This window comes from Plectropomus leopardus, chromosome 15, assembly GCF_026936395.1.
Source record: "Plectropomus leopardus strain MGB_pleo_1.0 chromosome 15, ASM2693639v1, whole genome shotgun sequence".
Taxonomy (NCBI): Eukaryota; Metazoa; Chordata; class Actinopteri; order Perciformes; family Serranidae; genus Plectropomus; species Plectropomus leopardus.
The window spans coordinates 698,419-710,606 of NC_142190.1; the positions used below are offsets into that span (position 1 = coordinate 698,419).

Here is a 12,188-nt window from a genome sequence, read left to right on the forward strand (position 1 = left end):
ACTATTTCGATATTTAAAAATATCTAAACTAATATTATAAAGAGGTTGGTTTTTTTTTTAATGGACTGATTTATTTTAATAATACTGGAAAACGGCATCGAGCAACTTGGCAAAAGCTTAAAAATAAGTTAGGGGAAAATAAGATAGATGAGAAAGATATATTTTATTATTATTATTGTATTATTGTTATTATTATTTATAAATATTTTTACATCATTGTTAGAATTTTAAGCACTTTTTGTGGTCATTTTTTTCTTTTTTTAAGGTGATTTTTGCTCAGGTTTCCAGGTGGTTAACAGATTTAAATCAGTGTGATTTTAACTGCCGAAATGTGTTTCTGCTAAATAATCACCAAACTTCCTTTTTTTTCCTTTGTTCAATCATCACGCTCTTATTAAACATTTAAGAAAACACAACATGTTACACACACACAAATGTTACTAATATGAAACTAATTTAAGAACTGCAAGAATGAGCAGATATTTTAGTGCGACATTATTCACCTTTTTTTCAATATTCTGTCATTCAGAGTGATGAGTTTATTCTCTCACCTTTTCCTCCTGAAGCTCCGTCGTCCTCGTGCCTCCTCTCGTTATCTGAGGCTTTAATTAGAAAGCAAAGTGAGCCCAGTCAACACATCAGCCCCTCCTCCTCCTCCTCCTCCTCCTCCTCCTCCTCCTCCTCCTCCTCCATCGTCTTCATCGTCTGCGGCTGATTGGCTGGTAATGCAGAGTTTGGCGGTGAGCACACCGTCGCAGCGCTGCATGACAAAGATCTGGCCGTGTGTTTGAACGTGTGATGGTGTGAGAGTGTGATCAAACAGGCGACACAATCGGAGGTCAAACAGGCAGCAGAGGAATGAATAAATACAGCAAAGCACTTAAAAAAGCTCCTTTATGCTGTGAAATGATCCGACTGAAGCTGTTTTTACACCAAACGCGACTCTGTGCCGTAAAAATGCTTCTCACACACTTTCACAAACAAAGTCTTAAAACTTTTAAATGACTTTTCAAGAAATTGACAAACTTGGCTGGAGTTTTTTTTTTTTTTTTAAAAAAAACGCATTCAAATTCTCCTCAACTCATCGCACAAGGGCCAATCTGGCAAATCTGGCCCCTGACAAGGCCCCTGGTGGCCCCCAACCATTTTCTGATTGACAATAAAAATAAAGTGATTGACTGTGAATGTTTTGTCCTTTTAGTCTTAATAAGGTGTCAGAGACATAAAACAGCATCAAAACAGAGCCAGAGGAGGATCCCCCACACCCCCGACAGAGGACACAGCTGAGACACTGATGTCCTAAAATACAAGAAATGTCCAAAAATCCTGGGAATGTCCTAAAATCTTGAAATGTCTCCAAATCTGAGAAATATCTGAAAATTCTAGAAATCTAAAATCCCAGAAACTTCTCAAAATGCCCCTAAAATCGTCACTTTCTCACTCCGACTCCTCACACGCTGAGGTTTGTCAGTGACCTTCCACATCAGTTTGTGACGTCGGGGTTTTGAGGTGGGACGGCTACCCAAAACCTCATAAACTGGCAAGTCAGTATGAGACCAGTTGGGAGTGAGAATGTGTTGCAAAAATTTGATCCTATCCAAACGTCCTAAGATCTTAGAAATGTCCTGAAATCTAAAAAAAAATCCTAGAAACGCCTGTAAATCTGAAGAACTGTGGTCAATAAAATCGAAACATTGCGAAGTCCTGGAGGGACTGAATTTTGCTTTTATTGCTCTGTGAACTTTATAATATTGAAACGTGCTCGATAAGAGTTATGATATTAATTTATTATTTATGAAGAATGCTGACTAAAATATCGGCTCTTTTCAGACAAGCACACTGTGACTTTACACTAAAAACGTGGTCAATTAATTAAAATTAAAAAATGGAAAAACAAGAATAGTGGAGAGTGAAAGTGATGCAGATGATTCACATTCAGACTGAACGACTTCATTCGTTTTCTGGTTTCACTGAAAACATCGAACAGTGACATAATAAAGAAGAGACCACAACGTGTTTCTGTTACTGACTTCAAAATATATTTCATCATTAAAAAAATGCAGTGAAATTTATTTACATTTTTAAAATACTTCTCTAAATATTCTTTAAGTCACAATGAAATAAAAAACCAAAGTGTTCATATCACATTACTCTTAAATTCTTTCGATTTCTAAATCACATCGTTTCTTTAACAACTCTTCAAAAGTCATTTCAGTCTTGCTTTAAATGTTTGATTTAAACACATCGTCTTCCATGACTGTGACATTGAGCTCTTCATCAATAATCTCTATCAAAATATAATATTTTAATTATTAAAAAGCCACACGTTAAATCATCTGGATATTATTGGCTGCTGTTTCAACCAAAAAGTAAATTACTGCGAGTTAAAAGAATAAAAACCAAAATAAACCACAGCATACACGTGCCTATATTCAGCGGATTATTCCCTTTAATTTCTTACAATAATGATAAACAATAAGTGTACCTGAAGGGTTTAGCATCAGTTTAAAGAGGCACAACTCCAAAACACAAATAATAGAAACTCTGGTTTTATGCATTAAGGTTATATTAACCCTTTTAACCCCAGCAGATCGGCTTGATTTCTTTCAAAAAACATTCGTAAAAGGAAATAAGAAACTTAAGAAGAAATTACCCAAAAATTAGCAAGAAACTAGTAAAAAAGTACAAGAAAATAACATGAAAATCTTTTTTTTTAAAATAAAACCCCAGGGAAAACAAATCAAATAACTGATAATTTTGTAACATCATTTTAATGTGTAATTGTGATAATTATAAATATAGTTTTCCCTTAACATCTTCCCCTAACTTCTTAAAAAAAAGTTTTCTCTACTACAAATTTCTTGTAATTTGTGGAATATTTTCCACCAAGTTGCTCAAAAAAGTCATGTGGCTGCAGCTTTCAAAGGGTATAAACTGTAAAATAATCTTAAGAGGCAACTCGCTGAGCGCACGGACGGCCATTTTCCTGCACCTGATATTAAATGTGGACTATTAACCTGATTTTTATAGTTTCAGAGAACTTACTTTCTGAGTAACGACTCCATATATCAAGATAGACGTGTATCTCTTTGTTGCCACAAATGTGTGAAGCAAAACAAATCCTGGCGAAATTCCCAATTTATGGTAACACCAGTTTGGTTTTTTTTTCAAATAAACATAATTAAGCAGAAAATGAACCAAAATATGAGTTCGGTTGAGCTTGTGTTGCTACACATGCTGTCTGAGTGTAATGTCCCCTCGTTACAATAACAGGAAAAAGTCCTAAAGACAATAAAACTTAAATACGATAAGTTAGAATCATTTGCATATAAATGTTTAGATTTAAAGAGAAGCCAAATCGTTCTTTTCTTTTCTCACCAACACAAAGAAAAACATCTGGACGATTTTTGATCTGAACTTTGCATCAAATTTGATCCTTGAAACGTTCGTCGTGGTCGACCTCTGAATGTGAGAACGGTCGAAGAGCTCGACTGGTTTCCAAGAACGGACCCGCTGCTGCTCGTCCTACCTGAGAAATATTTTTCGGATTCTCTTGTTAAAATTCAAACACACAAACTTCACAACCAGATGTTTTGAGTCCGACATTCAAATTCAATGCAAAAACCATGAACGCATAAAAAAGCATCAGGCGCTCATGAAGACCTGCTTTCGTTTTCTACATCCTGTTCCCTTGAGCCTGAAATGTTTTCTTTCTTTTTTTTGTTTGCCAGGTTGTTTCTTAAGCGTTTCTTAAAGGCGTCATACCCATTGTTCCGATGGCTAAAAAGTCTGAACGCCCATTAATCCTAAAAATGTCCAACTGGACCAAAAGCCCGTTATCCCCAAAATTCAAATTACTGCGTTGCGATTGTTTGCACCGTGGTATCAAGTTGGCACCCAAGATTCTGTTTCAAATTCAATATCAGTATCAATATCTCACCAAATGCCCCCCCCCGAAATACGATGCTGAGCGATGGACAGAAAACACGATGATGTCACGGTGAAGTTAACCTTCATCACTTTATCCAGCTGTGTGGAGTTTCATCATAATTAGCACAAAAATTCTCAAGTTAAGGCCAAAAACATGTTTTATGATGTTGCAGTGACCTTTGACCACCAAAGTCCGATCAGTTTATTCTTGAGACCAAGTGGACGTTTGTGCCAAAATTGAGGAAAATCCTACGAGGTGTTGTTGAGATATTGCATTCACAAGAATGGGACGGATACAAAGTCACAGTGACCTTTGACCACCAAAGTCCGATCAGTTTATTCTTCAGTCCAAGTGAAAGTTTGTGCCAAATTTGAAAAAAAAAACCTCAAGATGTTCTTGAGATATCACATTCACGAAAACTTGACCTCTGACCAGCAAATTCTTAATAATTCATTATTATTCCAAGTGGACATTTGTGCCAAATTTTTTAAAAAATTCCCTTAAGGTTTTTTTTTTTAAAGTTATCATGCTCAAGAGAAAGGACAGAAAGACAAGGTCACTGCGACCTGTGACCACCAAAACCTATCTCAGATCATTTTTGAGTCTCGGTGGATGTTTGTGCCAAATTTGGAAAAAAAAAATCCCTCAAGACACTCTATCGCATTCATGAGAATGGGATCGACAGACAGATGGACAACCTGAAAGCATGATGCCTCCGGCCTCAGCTATCGCTGGTGCAGAGACAAAACAAACGGCCATCACTCCAAAGTCCTGTTTCTCAAAAACAAACACTCCCTGAAGTTGGTTTCAGTTTCGCAGAAGCGTTTGGGCCACTGAACACTTTTTACCAACCTTACTCTACTTTTACAGAAATCTTTTCTGAAGCAACAGTTGAGTGGTTTATGTAGTCTCTGAAGCATTGTTGACAAATGTGACGCACCTGTGCTTTACAGAAACGTACGCTGTTTTTCATGCAGTTCTAACTGTGTCACTTCGAAGAAACGGGCGAAATGAGCGTTTGTTTTGGGGGATAATGGGCTGTTTTGAACTATTTGTAGACATGCATTAAAAAAACGGTTAGAAGTGACCATGCGGTCCACTAACTCGTCATTTTCAGTTTTTGTAAACCTGCTCTGGGTGTCATCACCCTGGAAGCATCAGAGTAGACGTCTTCCCTTCTGGACCTCTGCTTTAATTTCCACGACTGAAACTGGACCTAAACTCGAAAACAGATCCTGAGTTAGTTCATATGCAAAACAAAACACAGAATTCAATGGCCGAGTGAAGTTTAGAGGAAGTTACGACAAAATCCTCGAGCTTAGCTGTGTTTGTCTTTCTTTGTTCGCGGTTTAAGGGTAACCCCGTCCTCACCAGCCAGAAGGTGATTGATTTGTGTTTGAATTTGGATTCAATCCACCGAAAACTTTGTTCCTTCGTTGAACTTTCAAAGTTACTTCTCTTTGTTTCTTATCAACTTGCTGCCGTGAACCGACTCGTTTCTTTTGGACGTTGTGCTGAAGTTTCGTCCTGACTGGACAACCTCAAAGTGGTGCCATAAAACCTTCTGGGTTTTCAGGCGACTCAGTTTCGTTTACACCTGACCATCCGGTCGTATCGTCCCCTTCGTGCCCTGAAGGCTGGCGCTCTGTCAGTTTTGATGCGTTGGCAGCTCAGCGGACGTTTAGTTGAAGTTATTGACTCCTGACATGGACGAACATGGCCAGATGTTCCAATTGTTAAACTTGTTAGTGTGGACCGTCCCAGTCTGTGGTCGTGGCGTTAGGTCAGGTCCTGGACGTCCAGCAGCATGGCGTCCTGCTTCGTCCTCAGCTGGTCTCGTACCAACAGGTGGGTCACCAGCTCCGAGCTCAGAGCTGCAACAAAAACAACGAGACAGAGAGTCAAAGATCCTCTTTACTCTCCGTTTTAAGAGACGTCTCAGCGATCTGAACACGAGTGGACAGTGGACACATCAACGTTCACACCCTGGATTTTTAAAGGACATTTCCCTGTTTTGTTTTTGTTCTGTATTAAATTCTTTAAGAAACATTTTTCTGTAATAATTTCTTGCTGATTTTTAGGTCTTTTTCTTTTCGCTCATTGCCTTCTCAGTATGTTTTTTGAATGAAGTTAAGCCAGTTTGCTCGCCTGTCAGCGGCTGTCTGAGCTTTTATTGAGCTGCAGCTGAAAAAAATCATCTTTCTCTGAGACGTGCAGCCAGATGAACTCTGGCTCTGACGGCCCTCTGAAGCTGTTTTTTGTCTTTCCTGATGTCTGTTTGACCGTCGACCGTCGACGATGTCCGCACGCTGACGATCAGACAAAAGGAGGAATCAGACTTTAAAAGACGACAGCTGGAGCGAGCAGAGAGTTTGAGACGGAAATAACAATTGATTTAAAAAAAATCTATAATCTACTACTAAGGTCACAGTGACCTTTGACCACCAAATTCAAAACACTTCATCTTTAAGTCCAAGTGGACGTTTGTGCCAAATTTTAGGAAATTCCCTGCAGACCTTCTTGAGATATATCGTTCGAAAACTGAGATGGACACAAGGTCACAGTGACCTTTGACCACCAAAATTCATCAGTTCACAGTTGAGTCCAAGTGGACGTTTGTGATAAATTTGATGAAATTTGTGTTGTGATATCACGTTTTCGAGAATGGGACTGACAGAAAAACTGAAAACAAAACGCCTTCAGCTCGACTGTCGCTGGCGTGAAGACAATAAATCCATCAGAGTTCATTCGGACTGCCGAGAGTCGCCCTTAAAACGTGTGTTTGCTGACGTGTGAGTGTGTCTGTGTGTGTGTGTGTGTGTGTGTATATATGTGTGTGTGTGTGTGTATGTGTGTGTGTGTGTGTGTGTGTGTGTGTGTGTGTGTGTGTGTGTGTGTGTGTGTGTGTGTGTGTGTGTGTGTGTGTGTGTGTGTGTGTGTGTGTGTGTGTGTGTGTATATATGTGTGTGTGTGTGTGTGTGTGTGTGTATGTATATATATATATATATATATATATATATATATATGTTTGTGTGTGCGTGTGTGTGTGTATATATGTGTGAGTGTGTGTGTGTGTGTGTATATATATGTGTGTGTGTGTGTATGTATGTGTGTGTGTGTGTATGTATATATATATATATGTGTGTGTGTGTGTGTGTGTGTGTGTGTGTGTATATATGTGTGTGTGTGTGTGTGTGTGTGTATATATATATGTGTGTGTGTGTGTGTGTGTATATATATGTGTGTGTGTGTGTGTGTGTGTATATATATGTGTGTGTGTGTGTGTGTGTGTCTGTGTACCGTGCACTTCCTGTTGCAGTGACGCTCTCAGGCTGCTGAGCTGCTGCACTGAAAGCTCCTGCAGCTCCAGACGCTCCAGATGTTTCCGCTCAGAGACACAGCTGCTGCTGCCGGACAGATGCTGCACACCCACACAAACACACACACACACACACACACACACACACACTGGGTGTCTGTGTCGTTGTTTTGAACGTTTCCCGTCTCTCTGCAGCTCCTCACCTCGCTCTCTCTCTGCTCCGCCAGCAGTTTGTCCCTCAGCGTCCTCAGAGCCGTCGCCACTTCCTGTTTCAGCCCCGCCGCGTGGCAACCGTTACGCCCCGTTCCCATGGAAACCTGATAAGAGATGTGAGGTCAGTGTTGTCCATGAGAAGAAACAGCCAATCACAGGGCAGATACACAAAACATAAACTTTAGTCTTGAATCGATGTGTTCAGTCAGAAATGTGTTTAAAATTTAAATAATTTACTCATTTTTCAAACTTAATATTTAAAAAATTAAAACAATTAAACTATTAATTATCATTATTGATGTTGTTTTTATTGTTATTAATATTAATTTATTATTATTATTGTTATTATTAATAATTAATTTATTTATTTTCTTATTTATATATTTTCACATCAGCGCAAATCAGGCTCTGTGGATAAATGTCTCCGTGTTACTGAGTGTGTGTGTGTGTGTGTGTGTGTGTGTGTGTGTGTGTGTGTGTGTGTGTGAGTGTGTGAGTGTGTGTGAGTGTGTGTGAGACCTTTGTGGTGTTTGCTTGGTCCTCGTCCTCACTGTCGCTGTCGTTGATGAAGCACAGCTGCAGGTTTCTGTGGCTGTGAAATCTGAAAACACCAAAAAACATCCTGAAGCTCCAACAGAACAAAAATCAGCGAGTACAACAAATACTGCACGCCAAGATTTATATGCACCAAAATTTAACAAATAAAATACCATTAAAAAAAAGGATCTGAACCAACATCAGTTACATACATTATTGGCCAATTATTTTGAATATTATTACTATTATTACGGAGTTATTGTTGTTATTATTATCATTATTATTATTATTATTATTATTATATAAAGTGAAAGTTATTTGAAGCTTTTGCAATTCAACTTCAGAAAAACAGGATTCATGAAAATCCTCCTTTGCATCAATTTTTCAGGCTTTTGAAAGATTGATTTAAGACACATTTTAATTCAAATTAAGGCTTTAATTTTAAAGATTAATGAATTAAATGCCAGTTAAGGATTTAAAAAATAATAAATCTGCAGGAACGCTTGAAAGTTGAATCGTAATCACTAAGAAAATGTTTCCATCCGTTTCGTTGCTTCAGCTGTAATGAATGTTGCTCTTTCAGGGATGCCAAGAAGCCAAAAGTTGGGTTTTAAATTTAGGATTTTTGTTTTTTCTGCATTGAAATATATAATCGTTCAGGAGAGAATTGCAATGCAGCTACGACTCCATTTAATCTCTGCTGCATATTTACACTCTGATCGTCTCCACGTGTTTTCTTCTCACTCCACATTTTATAATCGTCCGACATCAGTGGAGCCAAATTTAAATCTTTTGTTAAAAGGAGACATTTTTGTCAACATCTAAATATTTAAATGATTCTGTCGGTTTTATTAAAACCACAAATATCTATCAGAGCGCAGAGAAGAATCACAGAGTAAAATCATAATAATTCAGACTTTAGTGAAACCTTCAGACTGTGAGACTCCAGTTACCGTGACGAGACGACGGCGACTCGACACCTCCTGCCGTCCTCCTCGTCCTCCTCCCACACATGTCTCCACACTCCCCCCCCACCGTCCTCCGTCCTCAGCCCGGTCTGCACACACACACACACACACACACACACACACACACCAATCAATAATTACTCTGCTTAAAAGAGGGTATCAATAAAGTGTATCGTATCGTATCGTGATCGTGATCGTGATCGTGATCGTGATCGCGTGTCGCACCTGCACCACCGCACCGCACTGTACCGTATCGTATCGTATCGTATCGTACCGTACCGTATCGTATCGTACGGGTTGGTATGGTATGGTATTGTATAGTATTTAAATGCACATCATGAAGGTTTAAGGTTTTCAGAAAACAGCACACATGAGGAAAAAGGTCACGGCCACACATTTCCTCCACGCCACATTTTTTAATTGTCAGATTCTCAAATTATAGTAAAAATTTTTTTAAAAATCTGATTTTTCCATTTAATTGAAAAAAATATTTTAAAAAATACTTTGTGAAGGAAAAGAAAATATACAAAGATACCATGAATCCTGCTCGGATCTCTGAGTTTAACCTGACGAAGATCCGAGCAGAATCAAAACAAAAAATATACATTTTCTAATAATTTTTTCTATTTTTGTGCCTCACTCTCAACATCACAGTAAACACTGCAGGCTCAAGTGTTTTTTTAGCTTCAATCTCATTTTGTTAAATTAAGATCTTCCTCAGGAGGAAACAATCTGAGAGGCGATGTGTCGTGTTTTATACGTGTTTTTTTCATACAGCTTTTCAATTTCCTTACAAAAAGACATTTTCAATCAAATTCAAAATATATATTAAAAGGCATAAATAACAAATATTTCTGCCATAAAACAAATTTAAAAAAGGGAGAAAAAAATTAAATTAAAGAGATGCAGAGAGTCTAACTCTTGTGATTAGTTCATCTGAACCATCGTGTCTGTTAGAATAAAACGGGGCAGTGAAACCGTATTTTGTCAGACGCACCCTCCGTATTTCTTTTTTTGTGAGTCACTTTTTCCATAAATTGTACGTCTTGTATCATTTTATTCCATTTTATTGAATCTGGGGGTCTGGGTTCGGTAGTTTTCAGTTTCAGTGCAGTGATTCTCAAGATTCGGAGCATTTTTCATGTTCTTCTTTTAGATAAATGCGTGCTCTCTTTCTAACGGTTCGGTGTTTTAGTCCAGTCATTTATCATAATTTATTTTTTTTTAGTCGGTGTTCGGAAAAATAAGAGCGTGTCCTGTAATATTTTCGTGAATTTGGGTTGCTGGATATCGTGATCATCGCGGTGAAATGACGGTTGTTGCTATGTTTCGATCTCCGGCAGACGCAGCCATGCTGCAGCTCGCCGCTCCCCCTCTGGAAATATCCCATCATGCAGCTGAAGGCACGGCGAGCGCTGACCTTTGACCTTTCCCTCCTCTCCTGCTCCTGTTTCTCTAGCTCTGCTATCCGCTGGCTGAGGTCCTCCCAGTGCATGATGGGAAGGCCCTGGTAGTCAATGGAGGACGCCGCCGCTGCTGCGATGTGATGATGATGAAGCTCCTCCTCCTCCTCCTCCTCCTCCTTCTCCTCGGCCGTCTCCTTCTCGTCCTCCATCCTCCGCCCTGCAGACGAACAAAGGTTTGAACAAACTTTAAAAGGAACTTTTGGGATAAAATCTTACAACATCGCCTCACAGAAAATATAAAACCAGACTGCAGCGTGAGACACCGCCCATAGACGCGGTCATGTCGTGTCTGGGTGGGTTTCCGTTAACCCTCAAACTGCACAAACTGAAATTGCGAATACAAACATGCCTCATGGAAACACGTCAGTTTCGAAAAAAACTCACGTTTATTGCAAAAACGTTTTCATGCATGCATGAGGTGGTATTTCAGGCGATTCGAAAAAGGGATGTTATCATCAGAGGAAAGTCACTTCATATCAACTCATTTTGTTGACTCATTTTGAGTCTGCTTTGCACTTTTTAATGTTTTATTTTTGTGGGCATGCATGAAAACTTCCTCACCAAAATGCATGAAATGACAAAGTGCATTTCTAATGACAAGGAGACGTGAACAGATGTGGATTTTCCTTCAGCTTTAGAAAGAAGAACTCCACCGTTCGGTGACAGATCTCTCAGCATCCACATATTTCATTTTCTTGTTTTTTACTGGATGAAAATTTAGATTAGAATGAATACTTTCATTTTTTATCAATGACAACACTCAGATGTGTGACAGTGCTCTTCCCTCTTCACCTTTATATATATATATATATATATATATATATATATATATATATATATATATATATATATATATATATATATATATATATATATATATATATATAAGGGCTTTACCATTCACACATAAACATATATAGAAATAAATAGACATATATTTAAAAACAGAAATATCTCTAAGAGAAGCTATGATAAATGATGGGGGGCCCCGGTGATGCTGTAAGTGATAAGTCTATATAAACATGTATTTATTGTAAATTATATTAGTTGTAATGTTTATCACAGAGCTGTTTTTATACTTGTTACGCGGAATGTGTCGCAGTGGTTTTTATGTTCTTCTGGTGTCTTTTACGGTGAGACTGAAGGACATTTTTCACATTTGAGGACAGTAAAGTTTGTGTATCATATATCACAGTCCCGCTGAGCGCGTGTGCAGGCGTCCTGAGGTGTAACGCAGCTTTCAGCGCGCAGACACGCAGATGTAAATGTTCGCATGTTGGTCGCCATCAAAGCAAAATAACGCGATAAAAGGCTCTAACTGTTTTTTGTTTTTTTTCGGTCCCTCCGCTCACACTTTATACAGAAATATCATTAAAACGTGTAAAGTTTGACTCCTTAATCTGTTTAAAGTGAGACTCTGTCCCCGGTGATCGGAGCTCAAGTGTCCCCGCAGCAGCCGCCCGCTCTGCCCGCAGTTGTTTACCAGCAGCGGGGACACCTCGGAGGGTTTTACCCACCTCCCAGTCACATCCAGGCGGCCCCGGGTCCCCGCGACATGTCGCCCCGCGGCCCGCTGCAGCCCGCCGGCCTCGCTGTGAGCGCTGCCCGCGGCGGAGGCTTCAGTTCGGCATCAGAGAAAAGTTGGTGAAAAGTGGCCTGAAAGTGGTTTGAGTCCGTGTGAAGGAAGGACGGAGCTTCCTTTTCCTCCCGCCGCCTCCCCCTTCCGCTCCCCCCACTTTAACCTCTGAGCTGCG

At 39.3% G+C, this 12,188-nt stretch overlaps 1 protein-coding gene across 1 annotated transcript; it reads right to left on the minus strand.

Moving 5' to 3' along the window:
- Positions 1 to 2,016: 2,016 nt before the first annotated feature.
- On the minus strand, positions 2,017 to 12,102 carry LOC121952683 (schwannomin-interacting protein 1). Its single transcript, XM_088088479.1, has 7 exons — positions 11,952 to 12,102; positions 10,389 to 10,591; positions 8,954 to 9,057; positions 7,983 to 8,064; positions 7,454 to 7,567; positions 7,232 to 7,352; positions 2,017 to 5,805 (listed from the first exon to the last, which is right to left on the minus strand). Exons 2-7 carry the CDS (start codon positions 10,581 to 10,583, stop codon positions 5,711 to 5,713), a joined length of 711 nt encoding a protein of 236 aa, XP_087944605.1. The 5' UTR covers positions 10,584 to 10,591; positions 11,952 to 12,102; the 3' UTR covers positions 2,017 to 5,710.
- Between the last annotated feature and the right edge of the window lie 86 nt (positions 12,103 to 12,188).